The sequence below is a fragment of the Ranitomeya variabilis genome, chromosome 1 (genome assembly GCF_051348905.1).
Source record: "Ranitomeya variabilis isolate aRanVar5 chromosome 1, aRanVar5.hap1, whole genome shotgun sequence".
Taxonomy (NCBI): domain Eukaryota; kingdom Metazoa; phylum Chordata; class Amphibia; order Anura; family Dendrobatidae; genus Ranitomeya; species Ranitomeya variabilis.
Window position 1 is genome coordinate 5,244,611 of NC_135232.1, and position 18,872 is coordinate 5,263,482.

Here is an 18,872-nt window from a genome sequence, read left to right on the forward strand (position 1 = left end):
TGGCCGCGGATCCGCAGCGGATTGGCAGCGGACCCGCAGCGGATTGGCCGCGGATCCGCAGCGGATCCGCAGCGGATCCGCAGCGGATCGGCAGCGGATCCGCAACGGATCCGCAGCGGATCCGCAGCGGATTGGCCGCGGATCCGCAGCGGATCCGCAGCGGATTGGCCGCGGATCCGCAGCGGATTGGCAGCGGATCCGCAGCGGATTGGCCGCGGATCCGCAGCGGATTGGCAGCGGATTGGCCGCGGATCCGCAGCGGATTGGCCGCTGCGAATTTGAAGCAGTTTTCCATCAGGTTTACAGTACCATGTACACCTAAGGAAAACCAAATCCGCTGTGCCCATGGTGCGGAAAATTCCGTGCAGAAACGCTGCGTTGTATTTTCCGCAGCATGTCAATTCTTTGTGCGGATTCCGCAGCGTTTTACACCTGTTCCTCAATAGGAATCCGCAGGTGAAATCCGCACAAAAAAACACTGGAAATCTGCTGTAAATCCGCAGGTAAAACGCAGTGCCTTTTACCTGCAGATTTTTCAAAAATCGTGCGGAAAAATCTCACACGAATCCGCAACGTGGGCACATAGCCTTAGGGTTAGGGTTGGAATTAGAGTTAGGGTTGGAATTAGGGCTAGGGTTTGAAATAGGGTTAAGATTAGGCTTGTGGTTAGGGTTACGGATAGGGTTAGGGGTGTGTTGGGGTTACAGTTGTGGTTAGGGTTGGGATTAGGGTTACGGTTGGGATTAGGGTTAGGATTAGGGTTGGAATTAGGGTTACGGGTCTGTTGCGGTTAGGGTTGTGGTTAGGGGTGTGTTGGGGTTAGGGTTGTGATTAGGGTTATGGCTACAGTTGGGATTAGGATTAGGGGTGTGTTGGGGTTAGTGTTGAAGTTAGAATTGAGGGGTTTCCACTGTTTAGGCACATCAGGGGTCTCCAAACGCAACATGGCGCCACCATTGATTCCAGCCAATCTTGCGTTCAAAAAGTCAAATGGTGCTCCCGCCCTTCCAAGCCCCGACGTGCGCCCAAAGAGTGGTTTACCCCCACATTTGGGGTACCAGCGTACTCAGGACAAACTGGGCAACAACTGTTGGGGTCCAATTTCTCCTGTTACCCTTGCAAAAATAAAAAATTACTTGCTAAAACATAATTTTTGAGGAAAGAACAATTATTTTTTATTTTCACGGCTCTGCGTTATAAACTTCTGTGAAGCACTTGGGGGTTGAAAGTGCTCACCACACATCTAGATAAGTTCCTTCGGGGGTCTAGTTTCCAAAATGGGGTCACTTGTGGGGTGTTTCTACTGTTTAGGCACATCAGGGGCTCTGCAAATGCAATGTGACGCCCGCAGACCATTCCATCAAAGTCTGCATTTCAAATGTCACTACTTCCCTTCCGAGCCCTGACGTGCGCCCAAACAGTGGTTTACCCCCACATATGGGGTATCAGCGTACTCACAACAAACTGGGCAACAAATATTGGGGTCCAAATTCTCCTGTTACCCTTGTGAAAATAAAAAATTGCTTGCTAAAACATCTTTTTTGAGGAAAGAAAAATGATTTTTTATTTTCACGGCTCTGCGTTGTAAACTTCTGTGAAGCACTTGGGGGTTGAACGTGCTCACCACACATCTAGATAAGTTCCTTGGGGGGTCTAGTTTCCAAAATGGGGTCACTTGTGGGGGGTTTCTACTGTTTAGGCATATCAGGGGCTCTGCAAACGTAACATGATGCCCGCAGACCATTCCATCAAAGTCTGCATTCCAAAACGTCACTACTTCCCTTCCGAGCCCCGGCATGTGCCCAAACAGTGGTTTACCCCCACATATGGGGTATCAGCGTACTCAGGAGAAACTGGACAACAACTTTTGGGGTCCAATTTCTCCTGTTACTCTTGCAAAAATAAAAAATTCTGGGCTAAAAAAATATTTTTGAGGAAAGGAAACACATTTATTATTTTCACGGCTCTGCATTATAAACTTCTGTGAAGCACTTGGGGGTTCAAAGTGCTCACCACACATCTAGATAAGTTCCCTTGGGGGTCTAGTTTCCAAAATGGAGTCACTTGTGGGGAGTTCCTACTGTTTAGGCACATCAGGGGCTCTGCAAACGCAACATGATGCCCGCAGAGCATTCCATCAAAGTCTGCATTTCAAAACGTCACTACTTCCCTTCCGAACCCCGACGTGTGCCAAAACAGTGGTTTACCCCCACATATGGGGTATCAGCGTACTCAGGAGAAACTGGACAACAACTTTTGGGGTCCAATTTCTCCTGTTACTCTTGCAAAAATAAAAAAATTCTGGGCTAAAAAAATATTTTTGAGGAAAGGAAACACATTTTTTATTTTCACGGCTCTGCGTTATAAACTTCTGTGAAGCACTTGGGGGTTCAAAGTGCTCACCACACATCTAGATTAGTTCCTTGGGAGGTCTAGTTTCCAAAATGGGGTCACTTGTGCGGGAGCTCCAATGTTTAGGCACACAGGGGCTCTCCAAACGCGACATGGTGTCCGCTAATGATTGGAGCTAATTTTCCATTCAAAAAGCCAAATGGCGTGCCTTCCCTTCCGAGCCCTGCCGTGCGCCCAAACAGTGGTTTACCCCCACATATGAGGTATCATCGTACTCAGGACAAACTGGACAACAACATTTGGGATCCAATTTCTCCTATTACCCTTGGGAAAATAAAAAATTCTGGGCTAAAAATCATTTTTGAGGAAAGAAAAATTATTTTTTTATTTTCACGGCTCTGCGTTATAAACTTCTGTGAAGCACCTGGAGGTTATAAGTGCTCACTATGCATCTAGATAAGTTCCTTGGGGGGTCTAGTTTCCAAAATGGGGTCACTTGTAGGGGAGCTCCAATGTTTAGGCACACAGGGGCTCTCCAAACGCGACATGGTGTCCGCTAACGATTGGAGCTAATTTTCCATTCAAAAAGTCAAATGGCACGCCTCCCTTTCCGAGCCTTGCCGTGCACCCAAACAGTGGTTTACCCCCACATATGAGGTATCGGCATACTCAGGAGAAATTGCCCAACAAATTTTAGGATCCATTTTATCCTGTTGCCCATGTGAAAATGAAAGAATTGAGGCTAAAAGAAATTTTGTGTGAAAAAAAAGTACTTTTTCATTTTTGCGGATCAATTTGTGAAGCACCTGGGGGATTAAAGTGCTCACTATGCCTCTAGATGAGTTCCTTGGGGGGTCTAGTTTCCAAAATGGGGTCACTTGTGGAGGAGCTCCAATGTTTAGGCACACAGGGGCTTTCCAAACGCGACATGGTGTCCGCTAACGATGGAGATAATTTTTCATTCAAAAAGTCAAATGGCGCTCCTTCCCTTCCGAGCCTTACCATGTGCCCAAACAGTGGTTTACCCCCACATGTGAGGTATTGGTGTACTCAGGAGAAATTGCCCAACAAAATTTAGGATCCATTTTATCCTGTTGCCCATGTGAAAATGAAAAAATTGAGGCTAAAATAATTTTTTTGTGAAAAAAAAGTACTTTTTCATTTTTACGGATCAATTTGTGAAGCACCTGGGGGTTTAAAGTGCTCACTGTTATGACCCCAATGGCGAGGGTCTCAGAGGTACGTGGAAGTCTGCAGAATACAAAAATCCAGCTCATAGGGCAGTGGTAACTGGGTTGACCATATATCTACTCCTAACGCCAACACTAGAAGTAGCCGGGGATCATTCCTACGTTGATTCTAGATGACACGCTCCAGCCGGAGAATCTAGCTACCCCTAGTAGAGGAAAACAAAAGACCTTTCTTGCCTCCAGAGAAGGGGACCCCAAAGCTGGATAGAAGCCCCCCACAAATAATAACGGTGAGGTAAGAGGAAATGACAAACACAGAAATGAACCAGGTTTAGCACAGAGAGGCCCGCTTACTGATAGCAGAATAAAGAAAGGTAACTTATATGGTCAACAAAAACCCTATCAAAATCCACACTGGAAATTCAAGAACCCCCGAACCGTCTAACGGTCCGGGGGGAGAACACCAGCCCCCTAGAGCTTCCAGCAAAGGTCAGGATATAGATTTGGAACAAGCTGGACAAAAATACAAAACCAAAACAAATAGCAAAAAGCAAAAGGCAGACTTAGCTGATATAACTGGAACCAGGATCAGTAGACAAGAGCACAGCAGACTAGCTCTGTTAACTACGTTGCCAGGCATTGAACTGAAGGTCTAGGGAGCTTATATAGCAACACCCCTAACTAACGACCCAGGTGCGGATAAAAGGAATGACAGAAAAACCAGAGTCAAAAAACTAGTAACCACTAGAGGGAGCAAAAAGCAAATTCACAACAGTACCCCCCCCCTTAGTGAGGGGTCACCGAACCCTCACCACGACCACCAGGGCGATCAGGATGAGCGGCATGAAAGGCACGAACTAAATCGGCCGCATGAACATCAGAGGCGACCACCCAGGAATTATCCTCCTGACCATAGCCCTTCCACTTGACCAGGTACTGAAGCCTCCGCCTGGAGAGGCGAGAATCCAAGATCTTCTCCACCACGTACTCCAACTCGCCCTCAACCAACACCGGAGCAGGAGGCTCAGCAGAAGGAACTACAGGCACAATGTACCGCCGCAACAAGGACCTATGAAATACATTGTGAATAGCAAACGACACAGGAAGATCCAGACGAAAAGATACAGGATTAAGGATTTCCAATATCTTGTAAGGCCCAATAAAACGAGGTTTAAATTTGGGAGAGGAGACCTTCATAGGAACAAAGCGGGAAGAAAGCCATACCAAATCCCCAACGCGTAGTCGGGGACCCACACCGCGGCGGCGGTTGGCAAAGCGCTGAGCCCTCTCCTGTGACAACTTCAAGTTGTCCACCACATGATTCCAGATCCGCTGCAACCTATCTACCACAGAATCCACCCCAGGACAGTCAGAAGGCTCCACATGACCCGAAGAAAAGCGAGGATGGAAACCAGAGTTGCAGAAAAAAGGCGAAACCAAGGTGGCGGAACTAGCCCGATTATTAAGGGCAAACTCAGCCAAAGGCAAGAATGTCACCCAATCGTCCTGATCAGCAGAGACAAAACACCTCAAATAAGCCTCCAAAGTCTGATTGGTTCGCTCCGTCTGTCCATTAGTCTGAGGATGGAAAGCAGACGAAAACGACAAATCAATGCCCATCCTACTACAAAAGGATCGCCAGAACCTAGAAACGAACTGGGATCCTCTGTCTGACACAATATTCTCAGGGATGCCGTGCAAACGAACCACGTTCTGGAAAAACACAGGAACCAGATCGGAAGAGGAAGGCAGCTTAGGCAAAGGAACCAAATGGACCATCTTGGAGAAGCGATCACATATCACCCAGATAACGGACATGCCCTGAGATAGCGGAAGATCAGAAATGAAATCCATGGAGATATGTGTCCAAGGTCTCTTCGGGACAGGCAAGGGCAAGAGCAAACCGCTGGCACGAGAACAGCAAGGCTTAGCTCGAGCACAAGTCCCACAGGACTGCACAAATGACCGCACATCCCTTGACAAGGAAGGCCACCAAAAGGACCTGGCCACCAGATCTCTGGTGCCAAAAATTCCCGGGTGACCTGCCAACACCGAGGAATGAACCTCGGAAATGACTCTGCTGGTCCACTTATCCGGGACAAACAGTCTGTCAGGTGGACAAGACTCAGGCCTATCAGCCTGAAATCTCTGCAACACACGTCGCAGATCCGGAGAAATAGCTGACAAGATAACTCCATCTTTAAGAATACCAACAGGATCAGCGACTCCAGGAGCATCAGGCACAAAGCTCCTAGAAAGAGCATCGGCCTTCACATTCTTTGAACCTGGTAAATACGAGACAACAAAATCAAAGCGGGAGAAAAACAATGACCAGCGGGCCTGTCTCGGATTAAGGCGTTTAGCAGACTCGAGATACATCAGATTTTTGTGATCAGTCAAGACCACCACACGATGCTTAGCACCCTCGAGCCAATGACGCCACTCCTCAAATGCTCATTTCATGGCCAACAACTCCCGATTGCCCACATCATAATTTCGCTCGGCAGGTGAAAACTTCCTGGAGAAAAAGGCACAAGGTTTCATAACAGAGCAACCAGGGCCTCTCTGCGACAAAACGGCCCCTGCTCCAATCTCTGAAGCATCCACCTCAACCTGAAAGGGAAGTGAGACATCGGGCTGGCACAAAACAGGCGCCGAAGTAAACCGGCGCTTCAACTCCTGGAAAGCCTCCACGGCAGCAGGAGCCCAGTTAGCTACATCGGAGCCCTTCTTGGTCATATCCGTCAACGGTTTCACAATGCTAGAAAAATTAGCGATAAAACGACGGTAGAAGTTAGCGAAACCCAAGAACTTCTGAAGACTCTTAACCGACGAGGGCTGAGTCCAATCAAGAATAGCTCGGACCTTGACTGGGTCCATCTCCACAGCAGAAGGGGAAAAAATGAACCCCAAAAAGGGAACCTTCTGTACACCAAAGAGACACTTTGAGCCCTTGACAAACAAAGAATTTTCACGCAAAATTTTAAAGACCAACCTGACCTGCTCCACATGCGAATCCCAATCATCAGAAAAAACCAAAATATCATCCAGATAAACAATCAAAAATTTATCCAGATACTTCCGGAAAATGTCATGCATAAAGGACTGAAAAACTGAAGGCGCATTGGAGAGCCCAAAAGGCATCACCAAGTACTCAAAATGACCTTCGGGCGTATTGAATGCGGTTTTCCATTCATCACCTTGCTTAATGCGCACAAGGTTGTACGCACCACGAAGGTCTATCTTGGTGAACCACTTGGCACCTTTAATCCGGGCAAACAAGTCAGACAACAGCGGTAAAGGATACTGAAATTTGACAGTGATCTTATTTAAAAGCCGATAATCAATACAAGGTCTCAAAGATCCGTCCTTTTTTGCCACAAAAAAGAATCCCGCACCAAGGGGGGAAGAAGACGGACGAATATGTCCTTTCTCCAGAGACTCCTTGATATATGAACGCATAGCGGTATGTTCAGGTACCGACAGATTAAACAGTCTTCCCTTAGGAAACTTACTGCCTGGGATCAAATCTATAGCACAGTCACAGTCCCTATGAGGAGGCAGTGCACTGGACTCAGACTCACTGAAGACATCCTGATAATCAGACAAATACTCCGGAACTTCCGAAGGCGTAGAAGAAGCAATAGACACAGGCAGGGAATCCCCATGAATACCACGACAGCCCCAACTTGAGACTGACATAGCCTTCCAGTCCAGGACTGGATTATGGGTCTGTAACCATGGCAGCCCTAAAACAACCAAATCATGCATTTTATGTAAAACCAGGAAACGTATCACCTCGCGGTGTTCAGGAGTCATGCACATGATAACCTGTGTCCAATACTGCGGTTTATTTGCTGCCAATGGCGTAGCATCAATACCCCTAAGAGGAATAGGATTTTCTAATGGTTCAAGAGTAAAACCACAGTGCTTAGCAAATGACAGATCCATAAGACTCAGGGCAGCACCTGAATCTACAAACGCCATGACAGGATAAGACGACAGTGAGCAAATCAAAGTTACAGACAGAATAAATTTAGGTTGCAAATTACCAACGGTGACAGGACTAACAACCTTAGCTATACGTTTAGAGCATGCTGAGATAACATGTGTAGAATCACCACAGTAGTAGCACAAGCCATTCCGGCGTCTATGAATTTTCCGCTCATTTCTAGTCAGGATTCTATCACATTGCATTAAATCAGGTGTCTGTTCAGACAACACCATGAGGGAATTTGCGGTTTTTCTATCACATTGCACCGAATTAGGTGTCTGTTCAGACAACACCATGAGGGAATTTGCGGTTTTGCGCTCCCGCAACCGCCGGTCAATTTGAATAGCCAGTGCCATAGTATCATTGAGACCTGTGGGAATGGGAAAACCCACCATAACATTCTTAATGGCTTCAGATAGGCCATTTCTAAAATTAGCGGCCAGTGCACACTCGTTCCAATGTGTCAGCACGGACCATTTCCGAAATTTTTGGCAATACACTTCAGCCTCGTCCTGCCCCTGAGACATAGCCAGCAAGGCCTTTTCTGCCTGAATCTCAAGATTGGGTTCCTCATAAAGTAAACCGAGCGCCAGAAAAAACGCATCAATATCAACCAATGCCGGATCTCCTGGCGCCAGCGAAAAAGCCCAATCCTGAGGGTCGCCCCGTAAGAACGAAATAACTATTTTTACTTGCTGAGCAGAGTCTCCAGATGAACAGGGTCTCAGGGACAAAAACAATTTACAATTATTCACAAAATTCCTAAACTTAAACCTGTCTCCGGAAAACAGTTCAGAAATCGGTATTTTAGGTTCTGACCTAGGATTTCTGATAACATAGTCTTGTATGCCCTGCACACGAGTAGCCAGCTGGTCCACACTTGTAATCAAGGTCTGGACATTCATGTCTGCAGCAAGCATAGCCACTCTGAGGTAAAGGGGAAGAAGAAAGAAAAAAAAAAAAAAAACTCAGAATCTTCTTTCTTATAATCCCTCTTCTGCAACGCATTAAACATTTAATACTGGCCTGGCAAACTGTTATGACCCCAATGGCGAGGGTCTCAGAGGTACGTGGAAGTCTGCAGAATACAAAAATCCAGCTCATAGGGCAGTGGTAACTGGGTTGACCATATATCTACTCCTAACGCCAACACTAGAAGTAGCCGGGGATCATTCCTACGTTGATTCTAGATGACACGCTCCAGCCGGAGAATCTAGCTACCCCTAGTAGAGGAAAACAAAAGACCTTTCTTGCCTCCAGAGAAGGGGACCCCAAAGCTGGATAGAAGCCCCCCACAAATAATAACGGTGAGGTAAGAGGAAATGACAAACACAGAAATGAACCAGGTTTAGCACAGAGAGGCCCGCTTACTGATAGCAGAATAAAGAAAGGTAACTTATATGGTCAACAAAAACCCTATCAAAATCCACACTGGAAATTCAAGAACCCCCGAACCGTCTAACGGTCCGGGGGGAGAACACCAGCCCCCTAGAGCTTCCAGCAAAGGTCAGGATATAGATTTGGAACAAGCTGGACAAAAATACAAAACCAAAACAAATAGCAAAAAGCAAAAGGCAGACTTAGCTGATATAACTGGAACCAGGATCAGTAGACAAGAGCACAGCAGACTAGCTCTGTTAACTACGTTGCCAGGCATTGAACTGAAGGTCTAGGGAGCTTATATAGCAACACCCCTAACTAACGACCCAGGTGCGGATAAAAGGAATGACAGAAAAACCAGAGTCAAAAAACTAGTAACCACTAGAGGGAGCAAAAAGCAAATTCACAACAGCTCACTATGCTTCTAGATAAGTTCCTTGGGGGGTCTAGTTTCCAAAATGGGGTCACTTGTGGGGGAGCTCCAATGTTTAGGCACACGGGGGCTCTCCAAACGTGACATGGTGTGGGCTAAAGATTGGAGCCAATTTTTCATTCAAAAAGTCAAATGGCGCTCCTTCCCTTCCGAGCCCTGCCGTGCGCCCAAACAGTGGTTTACCCCCACATATGAGGTATCAGCGTACTCAGGACAAATTGGACAACAACGTCCGTGGTCCAGTTTCTCCTTTTACCGCTGGGAAAATAAAAAAATTGTTGCTAAAAGATCATTTTTGTGACTAAAAAGTTAAATGTTCATTTTTTACTTCCATGTTGCTTCTGCTGCTGTGAAACACCTGAAGGGTTAATAAACTTCTTGAATGTGGTTTTGAGCACCTTGAGGGGTGCAGTTTTTAGAATGGTGTCACTTTTGGGTATTTTCAGCCATATAGAACCCTCAAAATGACTTCAAATGTGAGGTGGTCCCTAAAAAAAATGGTTTTGTAAATTTTGTTGTAAAAATAAGAAATCACTGGTCAAATTTTAACCCTTATAACTTCCTAGCAAAAAAAAAAAATGTTTCCAAAATTGTGCTGATGTAAAGTAGACATGTGGGAAACGTTATTTATTAACTATTTTGTGTCACATAACTCTCTGGTTTAACAGAATAAAAATTCAAAATGTGAAAATTGCGAAATTTTCAAATTTTTTGCCAAATTTCCGTTTTTTTCACAAATAAACTCAGAAATTATCGACCTAAATTTACCACTAACATGAAGCCCAATATGTCACGAAAAAACAATCTCAGAATCGCTAGGATCCGTTGAAGCGTTCCTGAGTTATTACCTCATAAAGGGACACTGGTCAGAATTTCAAAAAACGGCAAGGTCATTAAGGCCAAAATAGGCTGGGTCATGAAGGGGTTAAAGAAGAAAGATAAAACTCATATGTGCTCAGATCATTGCAGGCAACCATGATGGTAGGCGGAGCCCCAAATGTCCCAATTCATAAAATGAGACCTGCTGTAACAGCTCCTCAGGCAAAACTCAATGCTGGGTGAAGTGCAGAAACTTATAACTCTCCTTGTGACATCACTAAAGGGGTTGAGTTAACATCGCCCTCCCCTCTCCTCAGCTGTACAGTTTTTTCCAACAATTCTTATAACTCATATCTTCGCTCGTGAATCTGGCAGAGTCATAACACACACCTCATCCATCTTGTATTAAAATTAGCTCTCTATTGATACCAAATTCGTCCTAGTTGTTCCACACGGTTCTGGAGAAATCCATACTTTTTACTCTTTGTGTTTAGCTGCTAGTGGTTACAGTGGTTGACAGATCTACCGATGGAAGTTAGCAATATATAGTCCTTATTTTTCTAGCCCAAATCGGTGGCCCGATATCTTATTATAATAGAACAAAGAAATGCATGTCTTGAGAGAGATATCAGACCAGTTTCAGCTGGAGGGAGATTTGTGCAGCTACAAGCGCAATAAAAATTCCTGGCTTGGAGGAAGGGCAGAGCATAAAGGAATAGCTTCACACACAGCAGAAGCATAGAGAGAAGGGGGGCCAGAGCCCACAATATGTGTGTTAACAGGGACAACTAAAAATCATATTATACATTATCATCACAATACCGTATTAGTGTGTATTATACTCCCACCGTTGGGTATATACCGTATTACTGTGTATTATACTCCACTGTTGGGTGTATACCGTATTACTGTGTATTATACTCCCACCGTTGGGTATATACCGTATTAGTGTGTATTATGCTCCCACCGTTGGTTATATACCGTATTATAGTACTGATCGTACGTTTGTCACTCAGTTCACAGTCTGCATCCGGCGTGGAGGTCACACCGTGTATCAGCAGGTCCTGTCCACGGAGCGTCCTCACACTCTACAGGGATGGAACTGGGGTTACTGTGGCTCTCAGGCTTACTACCATGCGTTGTACCCCAGAGCGTGGAGCGTGTACTACCTGCCCGGGCAGAGCCTCACCCTCACCTGCCGCCAGGTGTCTCCGATTATCCCCCAGGACTATAAGGTAAGGAGCGTTGTGTGCAGTGCCATCCGATCAGTTATATGGCCTCTTCCATAAAGTCTGCACGTATTTATGACCTATAAAGGAAATGATACAAGGATTTCTAATTATTTTAGAACTGTAAATCTGAAAGTTGTGATGTGCTTTTGTATTCATCCCCCATAGTCGGATGCCCTCAGTAATATCCTGAGTGACCAATCCCCTCCAGAAGTCGCATAGTTAAAGAAGCACTGCCATCGATATTTTCATCATTTTAATATGTTGCAATCATATCATCTGACACTGTGTACTTACCATTGCACATTTTGCCTTTCAGCCCAGCTCATTCTTCTCTTTTCCTCATCTATGTAGAAACAGGAAGTCTCTTGTCCCTGCATTTATTATTCCCCTCTTCAACTTCTGACCCAGATGCTCTGTTCCTCCCCCTGCCAGGGACTTTTTCAGTGACTTAGGACTCATATAGGGAAAATTGACCTACTGATCCTACATAGATCTTAGAAGCATTCAGCCACTTAATTTTTAATCACATGATGTCATAGACCAAATAGAAAACAAGACAAATTAGCCGAGTAGAAGGGTAATGTGAGCAATTGTAAGTATACAGTGCTGTATAATAAAGACTGCAATAAATTAAGAGGATAAAAACGTTAATGGCAGGAGGAGGAGTTCTGCTTTAATATATTGAGCAAAAAGAAAAAAAAAAGAGCATGAACCGCACATCCCAAAATCATACGTTGATCTAAAGCCGCTAGGCAAAAATTTAAATACTGAACATGAGGTTTTCAGTTTAACATTCTGATCAGACTGTATGAAGCCCACTGCCCCTTCACGGCAAACCTCGTAGTGGGTCCTAACGCCCTAACGGAGCGGAGCCGTGCGGCGACCACCGCCGCAGCGGCCATGCACCAGCAGGGCGGACGGCCTGTTGCCCCACAGCACCCATGCTGCGAGACTGAGTCCCCAAGACTCCAGACCGCGCCGCCCCACCAGCACAAAGCCACAGCAACAATGGCCGCCACACAGCACCAGCACCAAAATGAAGGGAGCATTTAAATTTTTGCCTAGCGGCTTTAGATCAACGTATGATTTTGGGATGTGCGGTTCATGCTCTTTTTTTTCTTTTTGCACATAGCATGTACTTGTCTCTTTTTTTGGACCAGCACTCCTCCCATTTGGCTCAGGTGATTTTAATTAGCAGGAGACTGCAAAGTAAGGGGTCTAGCCCATTTTGGCTCTCACTGAAGAGCTGGAGGAAGGAGAGTTGAAATGCTCCCTTCATTTTGGTGCTGGTGCTGTGTGGCGGCCATTGTTGCTGTGGCTTTGTGCTGGTGGGGCGGCGCGGTCTGGAGTCTTGGGGACTCAGTCTCGCAGCATGGGTGCTGTGGGGCAACAGGCCGTCCGCCCTGCTGGTGCATGGCCGCTGCGGCGGTGGTCGCCGCACGGCTCCGCTCCGTTAGGGCGTTAGGACCCACTACGAGGTTTGCCGTGAAGGGGCAGTGGGCTTCATACAGTCTGATCAGAATGTTAAACCGAAAACCTCATGTTCAGTATTTAAATTTTTGCCTAGCGGCTTTAGATCAACGTATGATTTTGGGATGTGCGGTTCATGCTCTTTTTTTTCTTTTTGCACATAGCATTTAATATATTGAGTCCACCTGGGTGTAATTTCTTTTCCGTATAACTACAGCTTTTCTGTGAAGGCCTCAGAGGTGTGAGGACATTGGGGATCAAAGAGCATCATGAAAACCAAGGAGCCCACCAGACAGGTCAGGGATAAAGTTGTGGAGAAGAGTAAAGCAGGGTTAGGTTATAAAGAATAGCTTAATCTATGAACATCTCATCCATCCTCCAAAAATAGGAGTATGGCACGACTGCAAATCTACAAAAAGCTGGCTGTCCACATAAACTGACATCCCAAGCAAGGAGAACACCAATTAGCCATGAGGCCCAAGGTCACTCTTGAGGAGCTGCAGAGATCCACAGCTTGGGGTAGAATCTGTCCACAGGACAACTATTAGCTGTGTACTCAACAAATATGGCCTTTATGGGAGAGCGACAAGAAGAAATACATTTCTGAAATCCATAAAAAGTCACATGTGCAGCTTGCAGAAATCCATATAAGGGACACAGCGAGCATGTAGAAGGAGGGGATCTGCTCAGAGGAGACCAAAGGAGAAAGATCCGTTGAGCGTCCTGTGCACAGTCAGCACCGCCTCTATCCGGTGAGCATCGTGTGCAGAGTCAACACCGTCTCTATCCGGTGAGCATTGTATACACAGTCAGCACCGCCTTTATCCGGTGAGCGTCTCTATCCAGTTAGCGTCGTGTGCACAGTCTGCCGTGTCTTATCCGTTGAGCGTTATGTGCACAGTCAGCACTGTCTATCCGGTGAGCGTTGTCTACTCAGTCAGCACAGTCTCTGCCTGGTGAGCATCGTGTGCACAGTCAGCACCACCTCTATCCGGTGAGCGTTGTGTGCACATTTCAGCATCGCCTATATCCGGTGAGCGTCGTCTGCACAGTCAGCACTGTCTATCCGGTCAGCGTCGTGTGCACAGTCAGCACTGTCTATTCGATGAGCGTCGTGTGCACAGTCAGCACTGTCTCTATCCGGTCAGCGTCGTGTGCACAGTCAGCACTGTCTATCCGGTCAGCATCGTGTGCACAGTCAGCACCATCTCTATTCGGTGAGCGTCGTTTGCACAGTCAGCACTGTCTCTATCCGGTCAGCATTGTGTGCACAGTCAGCACATCTCTATTCAGTGAGCGTCGTGTGCACAGTCAGCACCGCCTCTATCCGGTGAGCGTTGTGTGCACATTTCAGCATCGCCTCTATCTGGTGAGCGTTATGTGCACAGTCAGCACTGTCTATCCGGTCAGCGTCGTGTGCACAGTCAGCACTGTATCTGGTCAGCGTCGTGTGCACAGTCAGCACCATCTCTATTCGGTGAGCGTCGTGTGCACAGTCAGCACTGTCTCTATCCGGTGAGCGTCGTGTTCACATTTCAGCACCTCCTCTACCCGGTGACCGTCGTGTGCACAGTCAGCACTGTCTCTATCCGGTCAGCGTCGTGTGCACAGTCAGCACCATCTCTATTCGGTGAGCATCGTGTGCACATTTCAGCATCACCTCTATCTGGTGAGCATCATGTGCACAGTCAGCACTGTCTATTCGGTGAGCGTCGTGTGCACAGTCAGCACTGTCTCTATCCGGTCAGCATCATGGGCACAGTCAGCACCATCTCTATTCGGTGAGCATCGTGTGCACAGTCAGCACCTCCTCTATCCAGTGAGCGTCATGTGCACATTTCAGCATCACCTCTATCTGGTGAGCATCATGTGCACAGTCAGCCTTGTCTATTCGGTGAGTGTCGTGTGCACAGTCATCACTGTCTATTCAGTGAGCGTCGTGTGCACAGTCAGCACCATCTCTATTCGATGAGCATCGTGTGCACTGTCAGCATCGCCTATATCCGGTGAGCGTCGTGTGCACAGTCAGCACCATCTCTATTCGGTGAGCGTCGTGTGCACAGTCAGCACTGTCTATCCGGTCAGCGTCGTGTGCACAGTCAGCACCATCTCTATTCGGTGAGCATCGTGTGCACAGTCAGCACCGCCTCTATCCAGTGAGCGTTGTGTGCACATTTGAGCACCGCCTCTATCCAGTGAGCGTTGTGTGCACATTTCAGCACCGCCTCTATCCGGTGAGCGTCGTGTGCACAGTCAACACTGTATCCAGTCAGCGTCGTGTGCACAGTCAGCACTGTTTCTATCCGGTGAGCGTCGTGTGCACAGGCAGCATAGTCTCTATCCAGTGAGCGTTGTGTGCACAGTCAGCACCGTGGTCTTCTGTGGCTTCGGACCATGTATCGGGATGGCTGTTTGCTCTGCTGCACCTTACCGATGGCGCTGTCTGGCCCAGGTATTGTACCACACAGGCAGCGGTACATTCACTACACTACAACTACTGTGAGTGATACAACCATGGCTGTGACCTTCACTGGATGAGAATGATGAATAGTGAACACCTTAAATTACGGCAGGTAATCCTGATTATGACAGGGACTGTCCTCTTCTTTCAGTTTTGGAGAACTGTCTGCTTGGAATCTCCTTTTGTTTAATGTCCTCCCTAATCAACTGAACAGGCTTTGATTATCATCTGCGGTAAACTAATGTTGGGGGGTTATTGTATCGTGTGCACAGGTGTATTCTCTATCCAGTTACCGTAGTGCCATTCTCCAGTACTCGGGGTGTTTGGTTAGAGATCCATCATGTGCTATTCTACAGTAATCTGGATGTGTGGTTAAGGATCTACCATGTGCCATGCTCCAGTACTTGGGGTGTGTGGTTAGGGACTCACCATGTGCAGTTCTCCACTACTAGAGGTGTATGGTTACGGATCCACCATTTGCCATTCTAAAATAATTGAATGTTGGAAGTGAGTTGGAAGGGACCTCCAGGGTCTTCGTGTCCAACCCCCTGCTCAATGCAGGATTCACTAAACCATCTCAGACACAATTGGATGTGCAACCATTTATTACCACTTTGAGTACGATCACTGAGCCAGTTATGAATCCACCTAACCGTAGACTTGTCAATTCCATACTTGGTCATTATAATTCTAGTATGACATAATTTATCAAATGCTTTGCTGAAGTTGAGATATACTATATCCACCGCATTTCCCTAATCCACCCAGTCAGTGATTCCATCATAGAAGGAAATTAGATTAGTAGTCTGGCATGACTTCTTTGCTACAAACCCATGCTGGCTCAGGTTAATTACTGTATTCTTATCCAAGTACTTGCATACATGATGTTTAATAATTTGTTCAAAAATCTTCCCTGATATAGAAGTAAGGCTTCCAGGCCTGTAATTTAATGGCTCCGTCTTCTTTCCTGTTTTGAAGATAGGGCAAATGTTCAGTTTTCCAGTACTAGAGGTGTGTGGTTAGGGATCCACCATGTGCCGTTCTACAGTACTTGGGATGTATGGTTAGGGATCTACCATGTGCCGTTCTCCAGTACTCTGGGTGTGTGGTTTGAGATCCACAGTGTGGTGTTCTCCAGTACTCGGGGTGTGTGGTTAGGGTTTCACCATGTGCCGTTCTCCAGTACTCGGGTTGTGTGGTTAGGGATCCACCATGTGCCGTTCTCCAGTACTCTGGGTGTGTGGTTAGAGATCCACAGTGTGGTGTTCTCCAGTACTCGGGATAGTACTCGGGATGTGTGGTTAGGGATCCACCATGTGCCGTTCTCCAGTACTCTGGGTGTGTGGTTAGGGATCCACCATGTGCCGTTCTCCAGTACTCTGGGTGTGTGGTCAGGGATCCACCATGTGCCGTTCTCCAGTACTCAGGATGTGTAGTTCGAGATCCATCCACTGCAGATAATACAAAAATTCCACAATCTAACTAAAGACATGGAAAGAATATCTGCAACCCCAGAGAATCCAACAAGACTGAGAAAATACTGACACAATCTAAGCTGGACAAAAAAAAAAACATAAAAGAATAGCACTGAATTATGAAGCACACAGCATGTGTGCCACAGAAACAAAACCAGACACTTATCTTTGCTGATTAGGCAGAAAGGCAGGAGGAACCAGGCAGAAGTCCAATACCTCCCAACAACAATTGACAACTGGCAAGGACTAATGAATCCTGCACACCTAAATACCCCAGTCAGAACTGCAATCAGCAGACACACCTGACCAGGACTGCATCCCAGGGACCACTGCATTACCACCTACTACCACCGGAGGGAACCCAAAAGCAGAATTCACAACACACCATGTGCCGTTCTCCAGTACTCTGGGTGTGTGGTTAGGGATCCACCATGTACCATTCTCCAGTACTCTGGGTGTGTGGTTAGGGATCCCCATGTGCTGTTCTCCAGTACTCTGGGTGTGTGGTTCTGCTTTCTCAGGTCTCTCTCTTCCCCTCTCTTCTCCTCACACAGGACTCTTCTCTGCCGGCAGCCGTCTTTATCTGGGATGTGGAGAGCTCTGCTGCAGAGGACGTAGAGGTCTCTATCATGTTCACCATGAGGAACGGCAGTGGAAGCAGCAGTGACCGGGCCGGGGGTCACTGGAATGAGCCGTTTCATCTGCACCAGAATGGACATCCTGTGACTGGTGTCCTCCTACATCATTGTACCAGCGCCAATCCCTTTACCCTGGGAATCGCGGTGCGAGAAAGGGTAAGATGGGCATCACCCCCCATAGGGTATAGGTAGCCCTGGGCTGCCCGTGTCACCATAGTAGTAGCGGGATTCATCATAGTCTGTACGCAAGAAAATTGCAGAACAAGTTCGCACATGGCTCGGCCACACAGACATTTCTCGCATTAAGCAGAAATTTTCAGAATTCAGAAAGCTTTATTTACAGAGTGCCAGCCCTGGAAATGTCTGTACACCTAACACACTGCACCGCATAAACTGCACCCACTGCATGAGGGTGCACACAGTTTTGCTGAGCCGTAGATTTCCCAATTGTGACTTGTGCAAGAGTTGCCAGTCAGCTGAGGCTCCTCATCTGTGTATCTGCCTCCCACAGCCAGGAATCCATTCTTCTTACTGCACAGAGTTTGATCCAACTGGAATGGGGCAAGAAATATGGAAGGATCTTCTAGAGGATGGACGACTAAATTCCTCCACAGGTACAGTCCCTCTGACCTACCAATGCTCCCGGGACCCCTTAGTACTATTAATGGGGTCTCCACCAGATATTTGGAAGAACCTTCTAGAGGAGTGCCTCTCTGCAGGTCCCGACTGGCTGACATCTTTACATTCCCGGGACCTCCTAGTAATATTATTAGGGTCTCCACCAGACAAATGGCTGAAAGTTCTAGAGATCAGCTTCCTCGCCTGTAATGACCCACTGACCTCCCGTACTCTCAGGACCTCCTAGTAATATTGATAGGATCTCCATCAGACATATGGAGAGACCTTCTCGAGAACGGCTTCCCTGCAAGTAATGACCCACTGACCTCCTGCTACTCTGAGGACCTTCTAGTGATACTGATATGATCTTCACCAGACATATGGAGGGACCTTCTCGAGAACTGTTTTCTAGCAAGTAATGACCCACTCCTCTTCCTCTACTCTGAGGACCTCCTAGTGATATTGATAGGATCGTCACCAGACTTATGGAGGGACCTTCTTGAGAACTGCTTCCTAGCAAGTAATGACCCACTCCCCTCCCGCTACTCTGTGGACCTCCTAGTCATATTGATAGGATCTCCATCAGACATATGGAGAGACCTTCTCGAGAACAACTTCCCCGCAAGTAATGACCCACTGACCTCCCGCTATTCTGAGGACGTCCTTGTAATATTGATAGGGGCTTCACCAGATACAGTACAGACCAAAAGGTTGAAGACACCTTCTCATTTAAAGATTTTTCTGTATTTTCATGACTATGAAAATTGTACATTCACACTGAAGGCATCAAAACTATGAAATAACACATGT

General features: G+C 46.8%; 1 protein-coding gene across 2 annotated transcripts in view; it reads left to right on the forward strand.

Annotated features, from left to right (window-relative positions):
- The window catches only part of GBA2 (glucosylceramidase beta 2), a 166,040-nt gene that overhangs the window by 113,736 nt on the left and 33,432 nt on the right, over nt 1–18,872 (forward strand). For both annotated transcript variants that reach the window (XM_077281277.1, XM_077281278.1), the window contains exons 6-8: nt 11,185–11,403; nt 17,361–17,600; nt 17,956–18,058. In XM_077281277.1, the coding sequence (XP_077137392.1) occupies nt 11,185–11,403; nt 17,361–17,600; nt 17,956–18,058 (562 nt within the window). The remainder of the gene's footprint in view (nt 1–11,184; nt 11,404–17,360; nt 17,601–17,955; nt 18,059–18,872) is intronic.